General features: G+C 33.8%; 6 protein-coding genes and 1 pseudogene across 17 annotated transcripts in view; 4 read left to right on the forward strand and 3 right to left on the reverse strand.

Annotated features, from left to right (window-relative positions):
* The window catches only part of LOC106313294 (myb-related protein Hv1-like), a 13979-nt gene extending 10441 nt beyond the window's left edge, over positions 1 to 3538 (reverse strand). For 2 of the 11 annotated variants that reach the window (XM_013751069.1, XM_013751070.1), the window contains exons 1-4: positions 3055 to 3509; positions 2647 to 2973; positions 2062 to 2146; positions 1540 to 1645 (exon numbers count right to left, since the gene is read on the reverse strand). The gene's annotated coding sequence lies outside the window, so the exon portion shown is untranslated. Of the gene's footprint in view, positions 1 to 499; positions 1646 to 2061; positions 2466 to 2646; positions 2974 to 3054 lie in introns of those variants that run through there. The other 9 variants (XM_013751072.1, XM_013751071.1, XM_013751074.1 and 6 more) reach the window with 9 other exon arrangements.
* Positions 3539 to 5176: 1638 nt separating this feature from the next.
* Positions 5177 to 8170, forward strand: LOC106318968 (cyclin-dependent kinase C-1). Its single transcript, XM_013757147.1, has 12 exons — positions 5177 to 5385; positions 5658 to 5739; positions 5830 to 5920; positions 6010 to 6039; positions 6109 to 6218; positions 6304 to 6376; positions 6449 to 6569; positions 6660 to 6777; positions 6992 to 7131; positions 7223 to 7289; positions 7393 to 7463; positions 7534 to 8170. The coding sequence occupies exons 1-12, from the start codon at positions 5273 to 5275 to the stop codon at positions 8045 to 8047; spliced, it is 1530 nt and encodes a 509-aa protein (XP_013612601.1). The 5' UTR covers positions 5177 to 5272; the 3' UTR covers positions 8048 to 8170.
* Positions 8171 to 8176: 6 nt separating this feature from the next.
* Positions 8177 to 9910, reverse strand: LOC106318969 (ras-related protein RABH1e). The gene is made up of 6 exons (XM_013757149.1): positions 9708 to 9910; positions 9484 to 9554; positions 9096 to 9184; positions 8809 to 8920; positions 8591 to 8681; positions 8177 to 8510 (listed from the first exon to the last, which is right to left on the reverse strand). Exons 1-6 carry the CDS (start codon positions 9822 to 9824, stop codon positions 8370 to 8372), a joined length of 621 nt encoding a protein of 206 aa, XP_013612603.1. The 5' UTR covers positions 9825 to 9910; the 3' UTR covers positions 8177 to 8369.
* A 1527-nt stretch (positions 9911 to 11437) lies between these two features.
* On the forward strand, positions 11438 to 14245 carry LOC106313969 (BTB/POZ domain-containing protein DOT3). 2 transcript variants are annotated; one of them, XM_013751911.1, is made up of 6 exons: positions 11438 to 11696; positions 11773 to 11842; positions 11948 to 12849; positions 13087 to 13354; positions 13444 to 13572; positions 13672 to 14245. In XM_013751911.1, exons 1-6 carry the CDS (start codon positions 11566 to 11568, stop codon positions 14062 to 14064), a joined length of 1893 nt encoding a protein of 630 aa, XP_013607365.1. In that variant the 5' UTR covers positions 11438 to 11565; the 3' UTR covers positions 14065 to 14245. The 2 variants fall into 2 exon arrangements, with proteins under 2 accessions (XP_013607365.1, XP_013607367.1); XM_013751913.1 differs by having other exon boundaries at positions 13684 to 14245.
* A 453-nt stretch (positions 14246 to 14698) lies between these two features.
* Positions 14699 to 15879, forward strand: LOC106315290 (annotated as a pseudogene).
* Positions 15880 to 17065: 1186 nt separating this feature from the next.
* Positions 17066 to 19010, forward strand: LOC106316592 (annexin D6). Its single transcript, XM_013754479.1, has 4 exons — positions 17066 to 17191; positions 17791 to 17936; positions 18020 to 18238; positions 18373 to 19010. Exons 1-4 carry the CDS (start codon positions 17116 to 17118, stop codon positions 18886 to 18888), a joined length of 957 nt encoding a protein of 318 aa, XP_013609933.1. The 5' UTR covers positions 17066 to 17115; the 3' UTR covers positions 18889 to 19010.
* A 31-nt stretch (positions 19011 to 19041) lies between these two features.
* On the reverse strand, positions 19042 to 19732 carry LOC106316593. Its single transcript, XM_013754480.1, has one exon. It carries the CDS (start codon positions 19652 to 19654, stop codon positions 19073 to 19075), a length of 582 nt encoding a protein of 193 aa, XP_013609934.1. The 5' UTR covers positions 19655 to 19732; the 3' UTR covers positions 19042 to 19072.
* Positions 19733 to 22284: the final 2552 nt, after the last annotated feature.

Below are 22284 nucleotides of genomic sequence, written 5' to 3' on the forward strand. Positions count from 1 at the left end.
GTATAAATAGGGGTGCTTAGCACCATTTGTAATCATCCAAGAATCAAGAAAAACAAAGAGAGAAAATATTTGTAAGAGAGAGTTTCCAAAAACAAAATCTTTGTAGTAAACCCTTTCCTAAATATTAAGAGTCTTCTTCTTAAATTTTCTAGTTGTCTAATACCATCTTCATCTCATCGATATTGGATAATTTTCCCAACACTTTCGCCTTTGTAACAATCGTAACACCAACGAAAATCGAGATCAGAATCAAGTGGTTTTCAGATCAAATCCCCCGACGAAGATCGAGAGAGGAAGAGAAAGAGAAACAAATGATTTTTGAAGGAGAGAGGAGAGAGTGATAAATGGGAGGTCCAGTACCAGTGTGACACATAGGGGGTGCTTAACATATCTAAAAATCCTACATTAAACACCGGTTCTCTTCTTTTTTGTCATTTTTTATTTTTTTTTTTTTCCTCTTTTCGTTAAAACCTCCTTTTTAAATACACTGATGGACTTGCTCTTATGTGTCTCTGCGCTCTTTTAGAGTATTCATATGATTTCCTTTCTGCCACGGAAAAATAAATTTACAGATCGTTTATCTTAAGCTCACTGCAAATCTTAGAAGATAATTACACTACATAAAAAAGATTGTAAGCTTAGGATTCCCTTACCTTATATTTGTTAAACTCAATCTAACGAAACCCAAACTAATTAATTGTCACCATATAGAGAGCCCATGAGCTCATAGGCAAGGGGCAGTAGTAGCTATCAACAAATAAGAAATTAGTTAAACCAGGTTACTTAGGCATCATAACGCAAGCCAGCTATGTATTTATTGAGTATACTATACATATACACACCTTCATCATCAAATTGGTATATGAAAAGATCAATACGTATATAATAATAATAAAGCAACCACTCCTCATAGAAGTAAATAAGCATCATCTTAGCATCATCTATTACAAATTGGTAGACGAAGTGTTGAGCATCAAAAAGGATGAGCAGTGGCTGTGTCTCAACTCGGCTCAAGGTTGAGTTTACTAAGTTAGTAGTGCCTTCTCATGACAAGCTTTTTATAGGAGTTTTCAAAGGTCCACCTTCACTAAATTCACTATTCATATATCTTTATTATTTTCACAAATCTTCACTAAATTCTGGATAAGTTGAACATATAAAATACTACTTTTTAGACGTTCAGTAAACAATCTTAAAATAGTATAAAAGGCTCAGCTTTCGCCTTGATTAATGGGGGACAAAAAGGCACAGCTGAAAAAGTTAATTAACTTTACCAGTCATGTGATACAGGTGAATAGGTAGATTTATGTCATCTTTTTTTTATGAATGATGTGTTTGGAATTACGATATTCCCTAGACAGTCCCTTTAATATCACCAATTAACATAGCTCGAAACCAGTGATGAAACTATAAAATTTTGAAATACTTTTACCGTAGTTAGTTAGTTTGTGCTTGGAGTGCACATATGATGCATTAAAGATTGTACTGAATGCGTATACTAATGATGAGACGAAGAAATGGGAAGACGCATCTACGAACCTCAAAAAGTAAGAGAGTCGCCATGCCACTCGCTATGTTCTTCGAGATCACCGCCCCCCTCACCAGCAAGCATCAAGCAGAAGACAATAAGAAAATCTGAAAAACCCTGTAAAAATCAACATTGTTGCTTTTAAGAAGGTAGTAGTTAAAGACTTAAAGCAACCAGGCTAAAGTGTTTGATCTTTTCATGAAAGTATAAGAGTTTAAAGACAAAAGACTGGGGAAGCTTTTTGCATGAAAAGTAAAGTCACATGACCTGACCCAAAAACTACGAAGATATCTGCATGAATATATATATACGTAAGGATAGTATACAAAATACAAAAGCATCTTAAAAAGCTGTGCCGAACTCTAAAACACATGGTTGGGGTTGGTAAGTCAGGTCCTTTAAAATGAGTTCCAATAAAGAACAAAAATCTATCCTTGAGCAAACCTCATAAGTCGCCTTTAGATCTGCTCTTTGTCTTACGCGTTTTGTACCTATTCTATACTGGTAGCACTTAACATTAAGGACACACTGACCTATCCCCTAGAGCTTCAAATTTGTCCCTATCTTTTCCAGACACAAAAAGATTGATGCTAAGCTGGAAAGTTGAGGACGTAGTCTCTGTTATTGAGATTAAGGATTAGAATCTGTAAGTAAAATGTAGACTGATGAATATGAACAGCACACGTGATTACAGATGCCAACCCCAAGTCAAGATAATTGTGAAAAGAAATAACAATGAATAAATTCTGCAATTAAAGTCTATACTTTTGACAATTTCCCCTATACAATATTGTGGGCAGATAGATCATTCAGAAAATCTTTGACTTAACCTTCAGATAAAAACTATTGTATTAGGTGAATCAACATGGACTAGATCATTGCTATTTCAACTATCTAGTTATTGCAACAACATGGCACTAGAAAATCTGGAGAACCTACCCTCTTTGTAAATGACCAAACATTACATGCAAATTAACAGGAGTATTGAACTGTAGCGACCTTCCTTGGATATCTTCCTTGGACATTAACATGTAGCACTAGAAAACAACAGGACATCTGACTATTATAACTTAGCATCTTCCACTATTGCTAGCTACCCAAAATTAAAGCTGAGATACCTGTATTGAACTGTAGCGACCTTCCTTGGATAACAAACTCCTATGGCTTGAAACATGGTAAGCAAAGGCTTCTCTCATGAAGAATGTAGACATAAACATGACTTATTATGCATTAACTTTGGCGCAGAAAGTGGAAGAGTTATATGCGTTGGACATATAAGAAACTCAAGAATAAAATATCACTGAAATCACCGGACTAGCAGTAGATAGTGGAACAACTCCACTAACGTTTCATCACCATATGCACTCAAGAGAGTGGCTGATTACCTTGAAACCTGCAACATCAGCCATATCTCAAACCCATTGTGTGAATATGATGAACCAAATCTGCAAGTCAAGTCAAGAACTTCTTTAGGATCGTGGAATGGATGAGAGACCATTGTTAAAAACCTTTAAAGATTATTATACCATCGGTTCATATCTAATCTTTCTCCATGCATCACCCAAGTCAATATGTACATTCGAAAAACATAAGCAGATTGTAGCTGATTCCACTTCGAATTAGAGCTCATCCATAAGAAATATAAGGTTTGCTTCCAGTCCAAAACTAGAGATATCAGTTTATTTTACCTCGTACAGATGTAATGGTTTCGGGGAGGAGTCGGGAGAATCATGAATCCCCATTAGCGGCACCAACAGAGATCTAAGGTTTCTTCTCTCGGTTCGATTTTGCGTGCTTCACATACAGCTGCATATGAGTCTCTGTTCCATCAAATTAGATCTCCTGATCCTGTGACGACTCTCGTCAGTGAAGATATTTGCACGTTACAAAAAAGAAAATCATGTCTTTTTAGATGAGAAATTGAATTCAGCATGGAGTATTAGCTATATATTACATGAAACAGGAATTGGGTATGCTGAAGCGTAGAAACTAATTATTTTTACAAAATTAGGAAACTGGTACTGGTTGGAAGCATATATCCAAAAGTATATGGTTCAAATTAAAAGAAATCATTTATTATTTTATAATAACTTTAAGGGGAAATTTGGAAAAATACCTTCTAATAAGATTATATTTTGAAATCTACATCAGTTTTTAGCTTTTTAGAAAAATACACTTATATATTATGAAATGACTTAATTATCCAATTTAAATGTTTATAATTATCTTAATATCTACATTGATAATTTTAATGAAAAAACAGAAATAGTTTTTACCTATGCAATTGAGACGTCACCACCAGTCTTTTTTTTGTTCTCCAATTTTAATCAAGGCATAGAGCTTGTTTAAACACTTTTTGAAACACTACTCAAATTGTAAATCGTATCTTCTCCACTTTGCATCGTTAAATGTCTGGTATTATTTTCTTTGATTTGAAACTATTAGATCTTTTTTTTCCCTTTATTTTTCTATTACTTTGTTTTTGAACTGCGTATATATTTCATGTGTGATGAAATAACTTAAACAAACAGATATAAATGAAAAGAATCAAATGTTTGCTTTACATTGCATCAAATTCTAAAGTTTAAACTAAATAAATAACAACCACCACTGTAAAGATGAACGAATAAAAAAGTAAACATAATAATATTTTAATCGTACAGAATTCTTCAAAATTAATGAGGTTCTTGGAAACCTAAATCTGGGTATGGCAAATACATACGAAAAAACAGTAATGATCATGGTAGAAAATCTATCAAAATATAATCTATAATTCAATCATAGATTGAACGTATATCAAATTAAAGTATAAATATTGATCTAATATAAAATGCTAACAAAATCGTATGATTGAGGAATATATATACCTATCTCAAACGTAGTAGTTTCAATTTTCAATTACTTTAATTTTTTAGTTTTAATTAACATTAAGATAAAAATGTCTTTTCACATGTAAGAAAGTGTAGTTTTCAAAAAAATTAAAAAATAAATGTATTTTTCAAATTCTAAATCATAAATGGTATATTTTTCAAATTATCCCTAACTTTAAAGTTTAAACGATTTTATATTATAATTGTGAAAATATAAATAAATTAAGATTATAAAACTATTATCCAATTAATTATTTTTGATATTTCATAAATATCTGACACAATATATTTAAATATATATGCTATATCAGTAATAAAAATTCAATGCATAAAGACAATTCATACTATTAATTTTAATACTTGCATATTTCTATTCTCTTTATTTTACTATTATTAAATTTTAGATTTTATGCCTGATTTTAGATTTATTGTTTATTTATGACATTGTGTTTTTTTTAAACCGAAGCGTATAATTCCAAAACAGAACCGTTAGCTTCCAATATGTTTTAAGATAAACTATTTTACAAAAATTTTGGAAGCAAGATTCCGTAAATTTCCAAGGGGTTTCGATTTTTGATTCCGGTTCCGAACGCGTATAAATTATTTTATTTTATATAGTAACGAATCTAAATTCAGTATTTGGTTATTTCGCTTACCCCAAAGTTGTAATCCAAATCATAAAAGATAGACCGGTTAAATCGATTCAACCGAGCAATTCGTCGGTTTAAAGTTACAAACCGGTTTAAACCTTTACTTTTATACTGTTCCCAAAACGCTACAGACAGTATAATAAAGTTAGAGAACCTACGCGGAGTTGTCTGAGAAAAAAAAAGGAAATCGGAGGTGGCGAAATTTAATCACCGGAGAAAGGAATATGACGGTGGCAGATGCCGGGAAGCTAAACATAGAGGAGCATCCTCCTCTCTGGGGATCTCGCAGCGTTGATTGCTTCGAGAAGCTCGAACAAATCGGTGAAGGAACTTACGGGTAATTACTCCAATCCACTTTCCACTTTTTGGGTATTCAAAAAGGCGTAATTTTTACTTGAATCCTGTTTTGATCTTTTGGGTATTCAAAAAGACGTAAACTTCCTTACTCGGGTCACTTTATTTTGATGGGGATTGATCAATTGTTGGGGTTAGAATCAGCTTTTGATTGTGGGTTTTGGCTTTTCACAATGCATATGCGTCTTTGTGCATCTATATCTGAACTCTGAAGAGATGTTTATTGTTCGTTGTTGTTGTTTGGTGTTGTTGCAGGCAAGTTTACATGGCTAAAGATATCAAAACTGGTGAAATCGTGGCTCTTAAAAAGATCCGTATGGACAATGAAAAAGAAGGGGTATTATTATTATTCTCTCCTTTATATTTGTTTTTATACAAAGACACGTTTTCTGTTTGCAATAAACCTTATTCTGAATTGGTAATACAGTTCCCTATAACTGCCATCCGGGAGATAAAAATTCTCAAGAAGCTGCATCATGAGAATGTCGTTGAGCTTAAAGAGATTGTCACTTCACCCGGTAATGTATTTGTATTAACACACATCCCACGCAGAGATTAGTTTACATAGAGAGTCTAACTTTCATGACTGTTTCTGTCTCTATTAAAGGTCGGGACACAGATGACCAAGGAAAGCCAGGTTTGTGAATACTTATTTCAAGTTCTCTAGTTAGAATCTCAGTTCGTGACTTTTATACCAAAATTATAGATAACAACAAATACAAGGGAGGGATCTATATGGTTTTTGAGTACATGGACCATGATTTGACTGGACTCGCTGATCGTCCTGGATTGAGATTCACTATTCCTCAAATCAAGGTAGCTTTTTTAATTAGATAAGCCATTAATTAGCCTTTGCAATTCAACTTTGTTTCTAACATTTCAATCCATTTAAAAAAAAAAGTGTTACATGAGGCAACTACTCACCGGGCTTCACTATTGTCACGCCCACCAAATTCTCCACCGTGATATAAAAGGTGAACATCTCACAAATTACATTGTTGATGTTAGGTTTGTATCTTTTTTGTTGACTCTAGATCTTGGTGCAGGCTCGAATCTCCTTATTGACAACGAGGGACAGCTGAAGCTGGCTGATTTTGGGCTTGCAAGGATGTATTCTCAGGATCATTCTGGAAACCTCACAAATCGTGTCATCACCTTGTGGTATAGGTATGCTTTTGAAGTCTTATATCTTTGCACTATGATGTTTGTTAATGTATCAGCTGTTGTTACTTTGCTGACTTACATTTATTGCGGCAGGCCTCCTGAGTTACTACTCGGGGCCACAAAGTATGGCCCAGCAATTGACATGTGGTCCGTTGGTTGCATATTTGCTGAACTTTTGTATGCAAAACCAATCTTGCCTGGCAAAAATGAGGTCAGAGTTCCATCTTTTGCATGTCAGATGCTAGTAGTGCAGTGTGCCTTGATGCCAATAATAACATAAAGATCTACCTGGTCATTGCAATTTACTGCTGGAATTAATAGCTAGCCACTAGATATGTGGTCTCTTTTGTTATGTAACCATCAAGTCTGGTTAGATTATTGTCTATGTACAAGTTTGATATGCTATATCTCCTACTTTGTTTCAGAATGAACAATTGAGCAAGATTTTTGAGCTTTGTGGATCACCTGATGAAAATAATTGGCCTGGGGTTACCAAGATGCCTTGGTTTAACAATTTTAAGCCATCACGGCCATTGAAGAGACGCGTGAGAGAGTTCTTCGGACAGTAAGTGAACTAAACCAATACCAAATATAGAGCTTCCCTTCCACGCAAATGCTGTGATGATAAGGTCTTATTTGTCTTTTCTTGAATTGAGGTACCAAGTCTTTGATCGCCATGCACTTGAACTGCTGGACAAAATGTTGGTGCTTGACCCATCACAGGTATTGGAGATCTTTATCCTTATTGGCAGTGAATACTTTAAAACACCATTTAGACCTGTTCTTGACATCGAAGTTATTTTTGTTTTGTTTTGTCCCGGTGTAGAGAATAACTGCAAAGGATGCTCTTGATGCCGAGTACTTTTGGACTGATCCTCTGCCATGTGACCCAAAGAGGTATTAGCTTTTGACAGTGTGTTTGTGCATTATCATTCTTCTGACTAAAACAATGTTTTCATATATACAGTCTACCTACATATGAGGCATCACATGAGTTCCAGACAAAGAAAAAGCGGCAAGAGCAGCGACAAAGAGAGGAAGCAGCAAAAAGACAGAAACTGCAGCATCCACATCAGCAGCACTCTCGCTTGCCTCCATTACAACACGGTGGCCAATCTCATGCTGCTGCTCCACACTGGCCTGCCCATCCTACCAACAACGCACCACCGCAAGTACCTGCTGGACCAAGCCACCACTACTATGGGAAGCCGCGTGGTCCGCCTGGTCCGAATCGGTACCCTCCTAGCGGAAACCAGAGCAGGGGTTATAATCAGAGCCGAGGAGGTTACAGCAGCAGCGGATCATATCATCAACAAGGACGGGGAGCTCCTTATGCTGGCGGTGGGCCTAGAGGGCCTAATGGTGGTGCCTACGGGGTTGGACCGCCTAACTACACACAAGGTGGTCAGCATGGTGGCTCTGGGAGAGGTCAGAACCCAATGGGTGGTAGTAGAAACCAGCAATACGGATGGCAACAGTAGAAAGCCCTGTGTCATTTGTCTAAAATCTTAACTCATGTGAGTTAAGTAATGTTACTTTAATATGAGATATTGAATCTCTATTCATACACTGTTGCTGACTTTATTATAATGAGATTGACAGTATATGCTTAAAAAAATTGAGCAATCGAGATGAGCAATTCTTGTCAAGTTTTTTAAGCATCATTATTACACAGCTCGATATTGAAAAAACATTTAAAGAATAGTAAGAGTTTCTCAAGTAAAAATCTATTTCCTTATACCAGAATCAAGTAATGAATCCTTTGTTCTACTCTGTTGCTGTTAAAGTATATTTAAATTTCAATCAACACGAACAGCCACCTCCTTGTTGCTCCGCTTGAGACGCATTGGTCGAAGACTTTAAGTTGACATCAACCATATCACCTTGTTTTGTTGAAAGTGTGTCCATTCCTGGTAATGCTGCTGAAATCTTGCGGAAGAGTGGCTACAAGTTTCCAAAATACCAACGTTATTCGAAGAAATCTCAAAATCTTTACAGTCATGACTCACGAGGATAGATAATACCTTGATGTTAAATCCTGCCTTTGCACTCGTCTCAATGAATATTACTCCAAAGTCACGAGCTTTGTTATCCCCTTCCTCTATTGACACTTGCCTGTCAAATGGAAATGTTAAATTGATAGCTGAATGACAAAAGCTTCCAATGTAACTTTTTCATTCATGCTTCTTTTCTTTTAGGTGTATCATTGGATTTGATGTTATTAAGGTCAAGTGTTTGGTACCTCTTGTCAACGAGATCTGTTTTGTTACCCACGAGAACAATGATGACATCGCTACCTCTCTCTGTACGAACATCCTCAATCCACTTAGAGGTGTTCAAGAATGACTGCCTATCTGTTACATTGAAAGAAAAAACAAAAGCACTAGACATTACATACAGTCTTGCAAAATCTAACAGTCTGTTTATATGATTCTTAAAAACAGGGATGTATATAAAGGTACTCTGTAGACTGTACAGAAGATAACATTTCATGGTAAGTCTGAAAAGTTAACACACAGAAGGCTTTACTTGCAACATCATAGACAATAACAGCAACAGAAGAATCTCTGATATAACTTGGAATCAGACTTCGAAACCTCTCCTGTCCAGCAGTATCCCTGTGCCATTACAAAGTCAAACGCTTACTGAAACGCACAACATATATCAAACACCAAAAACAATATATTTATCTAAAAGAATGAAAATTCCACAGTCAATAAAGATACATGGTACTTGTAGCACGATTCCATGGACATATAGAAATAGAACAAAAAGATACCTAAAGGATTAAGCGTTTTTTTCTAACCGTAATTACAGTTTGGTGTATAGATTTTCCAAAAGAAGATGAAACTAAAAAAGCAAAAGGTCATTTGATTAATATAACTCTATGAAACGAAAAGGTGGAAGATGATAATACCATAGCTGGAGACGAAGAGTCCTATCCTCCATGTACATTGTCTTTGACAAAAAATCAATCCCAATAGTTGCCTGCAACAATCATCAACAACAACGAGTTTCAGATCCTATTAAACCAAAATCCCTTTGCAAAACTCTGAATCTGATCGGATTCTCCCACACACACACACACACAAGAACACTAAAACGATTGCTAGCTGTAGATCGCGCAGTTAATTTACAAACCTGATAAGTGGTGTCGAATTTGTCGTACATGAAACGAGTGATGATGCTGGTCTTTCCCACGGATTGATCTCCGAGGAAGACGAGCTTGTACTTCGCTAATGGTGTCACCGCCGCCATTCCAGATCTGAGTTTTGCGATTCAGATTTGGGATTCCACACACGCGTCTTTATGATCGGCTCTCTATTGTAACCGCCAACCACACAAGTTATTATACTCTTCAACTATTTATTATTTCACGAACAGACCCTTGACTTTTACATTGATTCATTAATGGGCAATTCTCTCCAATAGCCATTTTTAAGTTTTTATCACAAAAAATATTTCTTAAAAAAAAAATAACTATTTTTTTTATTTTTATTTATTTTTAATTTGAAATCCTATTCCAAAACTCACCCCTTAACTTTAAACCATAAGTCTAAATTAGTTAAACCTAAGCTAAAAATGTATTTTTACTCTTTAATAAAACTTATTTTGGTCATTTTCTTCATTAAAAGATATTTTTGTGACAAAAACTTAAAAATGCTATCATAGAAAATTTCTCTTCGGTAATTTGCCTAAAACTATTTATATACTGAGACTCAATTTTACCAAAGTTGATACTATTGCTTCAGCTGAGACATGCAGCATGAACTAACTTTGAGTTTTGCCTCATAAAGGAGGTAAGAGCAGATAGTATATTTTTTTTTGTCAATTACCAGACTCCTCAGTAATAAAGAGATTAATTTGCTTTATTTTTTTTTGAGAAGTTCCGATAGTTTATTTTCACAAAAATAATCGTTAATGAGAAAAATGACCATTTTTATTAAAAAGTAAATATACATTTATACCCTAAAGTTAACTAATCTAAAAATAAGTTTTAGAGTTAAGAGGTGAAATTTTGAAGGTGTAGTTTCAAATTTAAAAAAATAAAATATAAATATTAAAAAAATATTTGCTTTATTTTTTTTTGAGAAGTTCCGATAGTTTATTTTCACAAAAATAGCCGTTAATGAGAAAAATGACCATTTTTTTATTAAAAAGTAAATATAAGTTATGTAAAATTTTGAAGGTGTAGTTTCAAATTTTAAAATATAAAATATTAATATTAAACGTTTCAAAATAAAAATAGATTATTTTGGTCATTTTTTCAGGACTATTTTTGTGACAAAAACTTTAAAAAAAAACATTTAAAAAAATTGCCCTTACTTTTTAGTCATCAAAAGTTTTGAATCTCTCTCCGGAACCACAACTATAATATTAGTTTTGTGTTAAAATATTACTTGATCATATGATTTTTACACTGTCCTGGTTTTAGTTGAGTTAGAGAATTATTGGTTTTCACCATGATGCCCTTTGGAGTTGTTAAAGAAGCCGGAGATGCTGTTGGATTTGTGTTATAGTTTTGTTTTTACTGATCCTAAGCTCATAATATGTTGTTTCAGTACGATAAGGACCTTACACCTTGATGATTAATTTGGTATCTACTTACTAGTGTTCTCTTGTCTGAACGTCTTTGTCATTCTTCCGATACCTAATAACTCAAATACACTCTGGCTTTTTATTCTCGAGAGGAAACAACTGTCATAACACATACGATCAAGATTAACCAGACCACAAGATTTTGGTAATGACAAAGACATATATGATTTAATGACAAACATTCTGTCCCTCAGATCAAAATCATTCTAAATTCCACAACGAAAGGTACAACACAACTGTTTACTCTCAACGTATACAATACAAGAGCCACATACTACCTTCTCACATTTACTCTCGTTATTTGTGCCCACTCTTGATATACTATTTAAATTTCATCTTTATCCTGCAAATAATTCACACTTGTGTTCCCAGCCTACCTTGTTTTGCAGATCAAAGGGGGATGGATTCACCATCTGCAAGCCAGCTGAAGAGCTCTGAAGATGATGCTGATAAAGTCTGTAATAGAAGCATTGTAGTTCCACATAGAGTTGTTGCATTAGCCAACAGATTTGAGAAGAAAGACCGTTCCTGGTACGTCATAGTCCATAAATTAGAATCAGCAAGAGTCTTAGGTAGCTAGCTAATGAGCTAATCTATCTCTCGATAGGTATGTCAAATCTAAAATCCCTAATGATCTGTCTATTCAAGTCGACGATATTACCTTCCAAGCACACAAGGTATTCTAATATTCTATATATATAATGGTAGCTTGACACTCTTCAAGTGTACATATATGCACATGAGTCCAGTTATCTTTTTTTTTTTCAATTTGTCTTCAACAGTTTCCTTTGATCACCAAATGTGGTTACATAAGCAATACTGAGCTACAGCGTTCAGCTTCTGGGAATGGATATCATCTCAAGCTTGAGAACTTCCCAGGAGGAGCAGAAACGTTTGAGACCATTCTCAAATTCTGCTACGGTTTTCCGGTGGACTTGAATCCTCTCAACGTAGCTGCACTGAGATGTGCATCAGAGTATCTGTACATGACCGAAGAGTTTCAAGACGGGAATCTAATCTCCAAGACAGATGGTTTCATCACCTTTGTAGTACTTGCCTCATGGAGAGACACGCTCACTGTTCTGAGATCATGTACAAGCTTATCTCCATGGGCAGAAAACCTCCAGATTGTAAGAAGATGCTGTGACTTGCTAGCTTGGAAAGCATGCAATGATAGTTATGACATACCGGAAGATGTAGAAAACAATGAGAGAAGTCTATACAATGGTATAGCTAACCTTCAACTTGATCACTTCATGAGAGTTGTGACATCTGTAAACGCACGAAGGGGTAAACCAGAGGTTATAGGTAGACTCATCATGAAGCACGCAGAGAACTGGTTGCCGCTAATCGATGAGGATATGGAAGGCATACGAGGTTATGGATCAGGAAACAATGAGTTTCAGTTCAGTGTTGAACGAGAAAGAACAGAGGGAAGCACTTTAGGATGTCAAGAACAAAAGAGAACCATTGAAAGCTTAGTAAGCGTGCTTCCCACGCAACCTGAAGCAGTAGTACCATGCCAGTTTCTGTTGAGGTTGCTGAAGACAGCGATTGTGTATTCGGCATCCCCAGCTTTAATATCTGATCTTGAGAAGAGAGTCGGTATGGCATTGGAAGATGCTAATGTATGTGACCTCCTGATTCCTAACTTCAAGAATGAAGATCAACAAAAAGGAGCAAGGTGAGTTTAATGTACTCTTAAGCAACTTTTATGTTAAGTATCAAAGGTCGTTAGTTCAACTGGAAAGGACTCTGGGCCATTGTGTCAGGGATCCCAGGTTCAAATGACCGCGGAAACGAAACTAATATTATATATATATATATTATGGTTTCGGCCCCGAACTAGTATTCAAAAAGAAGAAAAAAACTCTGATGTTAAGTACTTAAACTAAAGAACTCTTTGTTGATTTATGCGCAGATCACATGAGGAGTACACAATATACAATGTAGACGTGGTTCACAGGATTCTTGAGTATTTTGTAATGCATGAACAGCAGCAACAACAAGAACAGCAACAGGTTCAAGGAAAGCCAGGCATAACAAAGCTATTGGACAATTACCTAGCCGAGATTGCAAAAGATCCATATCTGCCCATCACCAAGTTTCAGGTTCTAGCTGAAACGTTGCCTGAAAACGCTTGGAAATGCCATGACGGCCTCTATAGAGCAATTGATATGTTTCTCAAGGTAGTAGCTAGCTAGAACCCTTCTTGTGATTTTTTATCTCCAAACCAAACATTCATTTAACAGTTAATTGTGTTTATTCCTTGTTTCAGACTCATCCTTCACTATCAGAGCATGATAGGAGAAGACTGTGCAAAACAATGAACTGTGAGAAACTATCTCTTGATGCGTGCCTCCACGCTGCACAAAATGATCGGTTGCCTTTGAGAACTATAGTCCAGGTATGTGATAAATAGAGCAATTTTTTTTTTCCAATATTCCACAAGCCGTTCTTGAAGTCAAAGAATTGATATGAGTGACTGATTTCATCATAAACAAAGATCAATACTCAGGTGCTTTTCTCGGAACAAGTGAAGATAAGGATGATGATGATGCAAGACAAGCAAGCAGCGGGGACCAATGAAGAAAATCCTGAAGGTCTTGAGGATAAACGAACATTCAGAGATAGTGAGATAATCACACTCAAGGGAGAGCTGGAGAATGTAAAGAGGAAGTTGGCAGAGCTTCAGGATAACTACAATGAGCTTCATCAAGTGTATGAAAAGCTAAACAGTAGCAAACAGAAGAGCACACAGAACTGGGGGCTGCGTTGGGAAAAGATTAAGAAGTCACTCCAGATAAAACGTGAAGAAGATGAAGCAAGAGACAAGCCACAAAGACGAAGTTCCACGGGACCAAGAACCAGCTTGAGGAGAAGAATGTCCATGTCATAAGCCCTAGCTAGCTTTGTGCTTTACTGATGCACCACAATCTGTTTGAACTAAGTTTGCGTAGCTTCCAAAGTGAACACACAAACTAAGTGGAATCAAGAGTTAAATTCTATCATTTTTCATCAGTAATGTGATTAAAAACGTTTGATACTTCATGTCATGAAATATATCGTTCAAGTTTGTTCAGTATATAGATTTTATTACATTTCAGTTTAGAGTTTCTGTAAAAATTCAATATATAAATCTTTAATTTGAGAAGAAAAGTTTTAAATAATAAATTTCAGTTTTGGTCATTCAAAAAATCATATACCAATGCAATAGACAGACGGAAACAACTAGGTTGTAACGAGTATATGATGTTACGTTATATGTTTATTTATATAGATTTTCAGTATTTGGTTGCCAAACAAACCAACTGCTCCACTCACGTTTATCTGAGCACCAACCACGTTACCCCTGCGGCTATGTCTTGGAGTTAAACAAGAAACGAATGACATAAAGCCTTGATCAGTTTGTTTTTACCTATAATAAGTTTTTAAATCCCATAAATATAACTTTAACAATGTCGATTTCTTAATTCTGAAGAAATATAACTAAGAATTCAGTTTTTATACAAATCCAATAGATCTAAACATGATGTTTCATCCGTGCTGTTTATGCTGCTAACTACAATAAGGATCTGCTCAAGGAATTATACAAAGAGCTATCTGGTGACTTCGAGGTTCGTTAAAGATCCAAATTCTGTATATATTGTTTTCTTTTAGTATAGTACGACAGATCTGTAAACTCTATATGTTTTGTTTGAAAATCAAATACAGCGAGCTGTGATGTTGTGGACACTTGAACCAGCAGAGAAAGATGCGTATTTGGCTAAGGAATCAACAAAAATGTTCACCAAAGACAATTGGGTTCTAGTTGAAATCGCTTGTACTAGATCTTCCCTTGAGTTTTTCAGGGCCAAGCAAGCATACCAAGTTGGCTACAAGACATCTATTGAAGAAGATGTCGCCTACCACACATCTGGAGGTGTCCGAAAGGTATTATATATAAGTATGTTAAAATTTATGAGCCTGCATCTCAAAATCAATACAAAACAAATATAAGGCATCATTACATATCATTTGTTTACTAGAAGAAGACTCTTACGTGAATTCATAACAAAGTTAAATCATATACTATGTCATATTATTTGTACGCATGCCGTTGTCTATATGCAGCTCTTGGTTCCTCTTGTGAGTACCTTTAGGTACGATGGAGATGAAGTAAACATGATGATTGCTAAGTCTGAGGCTAAGATACTTCACGAGAAGATGGAGGCGAAGGATTACAATGATGGAGATCTCATTAGAATCCTGACAACAAGAAGCAAAGCTCAAATCAGTGCAACACTCAATCACTTCAAAAATAAGTTCGGAACTTCCATTACGAAATACCTTAAAGAGGATTCCGACAACGAATATGTTCAGCTACTTAAAGCCGTGATCAAATGCTTGACTTATCCAGAGAAGTATTTTGAGAAAGTTCTTCGTCAAGCCATCAACAAAATGGGAATTAACTGACGAGTGGGGACTTACTAGAGTGGTCACCACACGAGCTGAGTTCGACATGGAACGGATCAAAGAGGAATACTTGCGCAGGAACAGTGTCCCACTTGACCGAGCCATTGCCAAAGACACCCATGGTGCCTATGAGGATATTCTTCTAGCTCTTATCGGACATGCCATACTTGAAGTTAAAACAATATTTGCGAGAGAAAGGGAGAGCAAAGTCTTATATATTATTATGTTAAATAAAACAGTTGTGATTGGTCTTGCATGAGTGTTTCAAAAAAAAAAAAAAGATTGATCTTGCATGCAATCTTGTACTGTTGAAGGATTTATGAGTGTTTTTCAGTTTCTTTTGTTTGATTTCTACCGTTAATCTTATCATGAAACAACCTTTGCATGGGAGTTATTTGGGGTGAGAGTCTCTATACTCACAAAGACTTGTCATTCTTTCATCTTTCTGAAACTGAATAATTATAAACCAAATAAGAATGTAGCATATGATTTTGTTTGGTCAACAAAATATGAGAATTTTTTCACAGCTCAGATTATTCTTCTGTTATTATCTTTGAAAGCCAAATGCATATTCAGTCATCACTCTGGATATTAAATATAAATAGTTATTTTATTAAAAATAAAAAGTCTATAAATATTTTATTTCCATATTAGAAATGCTTTTAGTACAGTCCACGTCCACCCCTTGTTTGGAAACTCGCTAGGCGCTACGCGTGCAGCGCACACGGGCCTAGCGATTTATTAAAAACGCGGAGAAAAATCGGAGAGTACTCGGAGATGAATTTTTGTATTTTTAATGTATAATACTCTATATACACACGTATAATACATATTTATGTATATTACATCATCAATATTTAAATTCATAATTTATAAAAAGACCAAATTGTAGGGATTTAGGGGTTTGCTTTTCGCTATTAGGGTTTTAGAAAAAAAAACATGAGAAATGTAAGTAGAAAAAAAAGGAATGTTGTTTTATGTGTGAAAAGATATGAGAACTTACGATTGGCTGAGGATTGGATTGCTAACATGAGTTATTAGGAAGGAAATCACGAGTTGGGCCAAGTAAATTTATTAATAATACGGCAGCTTCTACGTATTAAGCGTTCGTACATGGCTCAGCGTAGAAAGCATCCGATTTGGCCCAAGTCGCCACGTTCCACCTACGCATCACGTATACTCGGCCGAGTAATCGGCTCCGCGGACGAGTTTTTGAACAAGGTCCACCTAATGATAAAAGGCAAAGATATAATACCTTTTTTGCCAATTTTATTTTTGACTTTTTCTGTCACATGGATTACACAGTCTGTAGTAATAAATAAAAAGGTTTCACATTTACATATTTACTTAAATTACTAATATTTTTTTAATATTTTTTAAAAAATCATTTCATTATTTAAGACGATGTGCATGTTCCTCGTCCCCCAGTTTCTCCGTCTCATTTAAACAGTGAAAACAAAAAAAACAACTGGAAAGAATATTCAGTGGTCGAACGATGGCGTCTCTCAAAATTCCTGCAAATGTTCCTCTTCCCGAAGAAGACTCCGAGCAGCTCCGCAAGGCCTTTAAAGGTTTTCCTCCAATCTCTCTTCATTAAAAGTTAAAACTAGACTTCACCTTGATGCATGAAGTCTATATTTTTTAATATTTTTTGTTTGGTTATATATCATTCAGTAGCTATATCTATTTCCAAATCATTATCCTATTATATGAGGGGTTTGAATGTTTGGTCGTTTACTTTTGTTATACGTCTAATGATCTACAGATCTAGCTAGTTTGGTTGATAATATGTATATATATATATATAAGTTTCGTAAGAAATGGATTATGGGTAACCTCTTTTTTTTCTTTTCAAACGATTCAAAGCTTATGTAAATCACAATTTTTAGTACAATGAATGGAAGACTTAAGTGTTTTGTTACTGATGATGAAATCATTTTTTTTTAAAAAGACATTAGTAAAATACAAAAATGCCTGGAAAAAACATACAAAAATGCGTGTAAAACAAAAGTTCCGTCCAGTTTGTAAGTTGTAACTGACGATGAAATAAGTATATATGAAGATATTGAGTTATTGGCTTTCGAAAATTAAAGTTTAATTTTCGACAGTGTCTCTCAACATCACCGTTGAGATATTCCTGACTTTTTTTGCGTGTGTGGATGTGGTGCAGGATGGGGAACAAACGAGGGGATGATCATATCAATCTTGGCACATAGAAACGCAGCGCAACGTAGCTTAATCCGTGCTGTTTATGCAGCTAACTACAACAAAAACCTTCTCAATGAATTAGACAAAGAGCTATCCGGTGACTTTGAGGTTTGTCAAAGGAAACAAAAATCTCTATATCTTCTCTGTCTTGTTTTGGTCTGAGTATACTATAATGGTTTGTTTGAAAACAGAGAGCTGTGATGTTGTGGACTCTTGAGCCAGTAGAGAGAGATGCATATTTGGCCAAAGAATCTACCAAGATGTTCACCAAAAACAACTGGGTTCTTGTTGAAATCGCCTGTACTAGACCTGCTCTTGAGTTTTTCAAAGCCAAGCAAGCATACCAAGCTCGCTACAAGACCTCTCTTGAGGAGGATGTTGCGTACCACACATCTGGAGATATCCGAAAGGTATTCATAAAACACATATATATTCTTGAGCTTCCATCTCTTAACTCGTTGTTAAAATATTAAAAAAAAAAAAGAGAAATTGCTAATGTTGTGTTGTTGCTTTAATTTAATCACTTGTGGAAAAAAAAATGCAGCTATTGGTTCCTCTTGTGAGCACCTTTAGGTACGATGGAAACGCTGATGAGGTCAACATGAAGCTGGCTTCTTCAGAAGCTAAGACACTTCACAAGAAGATTACTGAGAAGGCTTACACTGATGAAGATCTCATCAGAATCCTGACAACAAGGAGCAAAGCTCAGATCATGGCCACCCTTAATCACTTCAAGGACAAGTTTGGAAGTTCCATTAACAAGTATTTAAAGGAAGATTCAGAAGATGAATATGTTCAACTACTCAAAACCACGATCAAATGCTTGACATATCCAGAGAAGTACTATGAGAAGGTTCTACGTCGAGCCATCAACAAGGTGGGTACAGACGAATGGGCACTCACTAGAGTGGTCACTACACGAGCTGAAGTCGACATGGAGCGGATCAAAGAGGAATACTTACGCAGGAACAGCGTTCCTCTTGATCGAGCCATTGCTAATGACACTTCTGGTGACTACAAGGACATGCTTCTCGCCCTTCTCGGTCATGACCATTCTTAAAACAACATCATCGTTTCATTGTCTTTAATAAAACAGCTACATGATTGATAAGTGTTCGTCATTATCTTTTGGTAACTGATCCTTAGTTTTATTGCAACAATTTATTCGGGTCTTGAATCATATAAAAATATTATTTATAACGACTCATTCAAATTAGTTTGAATTAGATCTTATTTATTACAAACTAGATACCATCTAACGCACATGCCACAACAAAAGCTTCATAATCTAAGCAATCACATGTCTTACAATCTTTACACCCACAAAGATCTTCAACTCTCTTAGTGTTCACCAACTTTGAAGCTTGAAGTTTCAAACCTATCTTCAACATAAGAGGCTTATTACAATCTTCTCCATCTTTCTTCTCACCCATCACTACAAATCTCTCTATTTCCATCCCATCCGACTCCATAACCGATTTCCAAGAAACCTCTCCTCTACCCACCAACTCTGATCTCGACCATTTACCCATAAACGATGTCGTTTTCCTTCTTCGCAGCTCGAAAAGGACGCTTTCTTGCTTCAGTTCCTCGATGGCGGTTTCGTCCCCTTGGCACTCCAAACCGAATGATTGGTTCCATATCGTGACATCGTTGTCTGGTCTTGAACAGATCTCTGTAGTGTTTAGTTCAACCTTACGGTTACTTCCTGCATGGAGATAGAATCTAATGAAGAGAGAGCTTGGTGATGACTTGAGCTCTACGTTTCTCGCTTCCACGATTTTTACTTCAAATTTAAGAGAACAAAGGTTCCTCACGACACCCATTTCTTGAAACTTTCCAGTCAAATCAAGAATCTTATTTCTTCTACAAGAGAATAATAAGTAGAGAAGATTTTAGAGGAATGAAGGTGAGTGTTATGAATATGTGCATGGGCCAAATCATCAGTATTTATGTATGGAGAATGTTTGAGGAAACTCTACACTAGTTTCCACTTTCTAATCAATATTATATTCGAATTATTATGTTAGTGACGATTTTATTTAATAAACTAAACTCTTGAGCATCACTAAGGAGTAAGGACCAAGGGTCGAAATAATAATAAATGACTCTTGCCCATAGTTTTGGGAGATAATTTGATCACCTCATCCCCATATAGAATTTTCTGTATCCACTTACAATAATATTTAATGCAAAATGCCATTTTGAAGACACTAACATATTAGATTTCGCGTGGACACCATCCAATAGCCCAAAGTTGTTTTGAAATAGAGTCAACACGATTAAATTTGAATAATAACAACTAGATTTTAACCTGCACGTCCGTGCGAATAATTTTTTATTTTATAAATATATTTGATATTATTACAAATGTTTTAAATATACAAATTTTATTTTATTATTATATATTGTGTAACTCATAATTTTATTTTATATTTTTATTCGACATTATTAACATATAGTTACTTGTTTCATACATTTTACATTTTTATTTACTAATATATTTTCGAGTTAGGTCCAATAAAATAACAATATAAAATAATCAAATGGATAATCTCCTTTAAAATACGTTTTTTTCTTTAATTTATACATTTTTCTATAATACATTTTAAAATTTTATTTATTTATATTATAGAAAAAAATATGTTTAAGATAATTTATATTTACATGTTGTGTTTAAAAAATGTAATTTAACATATATTATTTTAGTATTTAGCAGGATTTATAAGGAAAACACTGTTTTGTTTAAATAATATATCCCTATTATTTTAGTAGATTTATATATAGTAGCATATAACACATTATTTTAGTAAATTTTATTGATATATGATATTTTGGATGTTATGATATTGAGTTTTCTTTTTATTTTTAATTAAGATTTCAAAATATTAGATTGCTTTAATTTTTACAACATATATAGTTTGTTTTTTCTTGGTGCATTTCAAAAAATTATTCTTTATTATCTATGATATTATCTTTTGTAAAATTTGAAATATATCATTTTGTGTTTGAATATTTATTTTTAAAATTTTATATTTTGTCAAGAAAATTTTAAAAATTACACAACTATTTTTCAGTTTGGAAGATTACATGAATTTTGAATTTGTTTTTGTTACTACGTTGCTACACTATCTTATAAAAAATATTTGAATTTTGGTAATATTTTCTATTTTTTTCTCAACATATTTCTTTATAATTAAAATAAAAAATATAATTAAAATTTGATTCGTCGTTAATATTTTAAATGAATTATTAAAATTTAATAGTTTTCTAATAACATATTTTTTAAATAGTATATGAACTAAAGGTTATTATATACTATTATATTTATATATAAACATTTTAAACAATATATTGTTGAGAGTTTCAAAATAAATAAAAAGATAATATATAATTGTAGATATAAAAGTTTAACATATTTTAATAAATTTATTTTTGTAAAAATTGTTTTTGGTTTATATATTTTACAAATTTTAACCCACTTTAATGATGAGTGATAATTTATTTAGATGATTTTTTAAATTGTTTTTGTTAATTTACCTATTTAATAGAATTTTTTCATATTTAATTCATATAGCACTTATATTTTTATATAACACAGAATATAATTATAGAATTTATAAAGAATAATATATAATTTTTATTTTCTTGTTTTATAATAAAAGTTTTGTTAACACTGATTTATAACAATATTATATTACTAATTACAAAATTAATTAATATGTTATTGTATAAAAATATTTAAAATTTTTAGTAATATTTTGTTAGATTCTTTCTCAATAGATTTTGTTATAATTAAAAAAATCAAATTTATAGTTGGTTTATTATTAATGTAAATAATCAAATATGTTATATTACCTAATTCTTTAAGTGGTTCTACTATAACTTGTTAATAGTAGATAAAATAGGATCCTAAATTAATAGATTAGATATAAGAATTTGAAATAATTAAAAGTACATGTAATTTCTAACTTATTCTGTATTTCAAAAAAAGAAATTTTGCAAAAGTTATATTCTTAAGTTTGGCACTTATGAAATTATGTGATTGAAGTTTATATGTGATTGAAGTTTATTTAATGACATACGTGTGTTCATAATGGCAGGTATCTCTAAGTATAACAAAGATTCAATCAAGTTAGAGCAAATTAACATATTGCGGTGTAAAAAGATTGTATCTAATCTATCTACTCAAGAAAAGAGGAACCAAACACATACATATTCTTTGTGTGATGATATTACGTCGATGAGAAACTTATAAATCAACTTAGAGCAAAGTATCATCTTTAGTAAAAGAGGTCCAAATGAAAGTTATTGTATCGATAATATAATTGTATATATACAGTCGGTCTACATTAATAGATTACATAGAACGTAATTCGTTTGTTATACTTATAATAGAGTACATCCAGAATTAAATTAAATCGTGTCAATATATTGGTTTACTTTTAATAGATTT

The sequence above is a fragment of the Brassica oleracea genome, chromosome C9 (genome assembly GCF_000695525.1).
Source record: "Brassica oleracea var. oleracea cultivar TO1000 chromosome C9, BOL, whole genome shotgun sequence".
Classification (NCBI taxonomy): Eukaryota; Viridiplantae; Streptophyta; class Magnoliopsida; order Brassicales; family Brassicaceae; genus Brassica; species Brassica oleracea.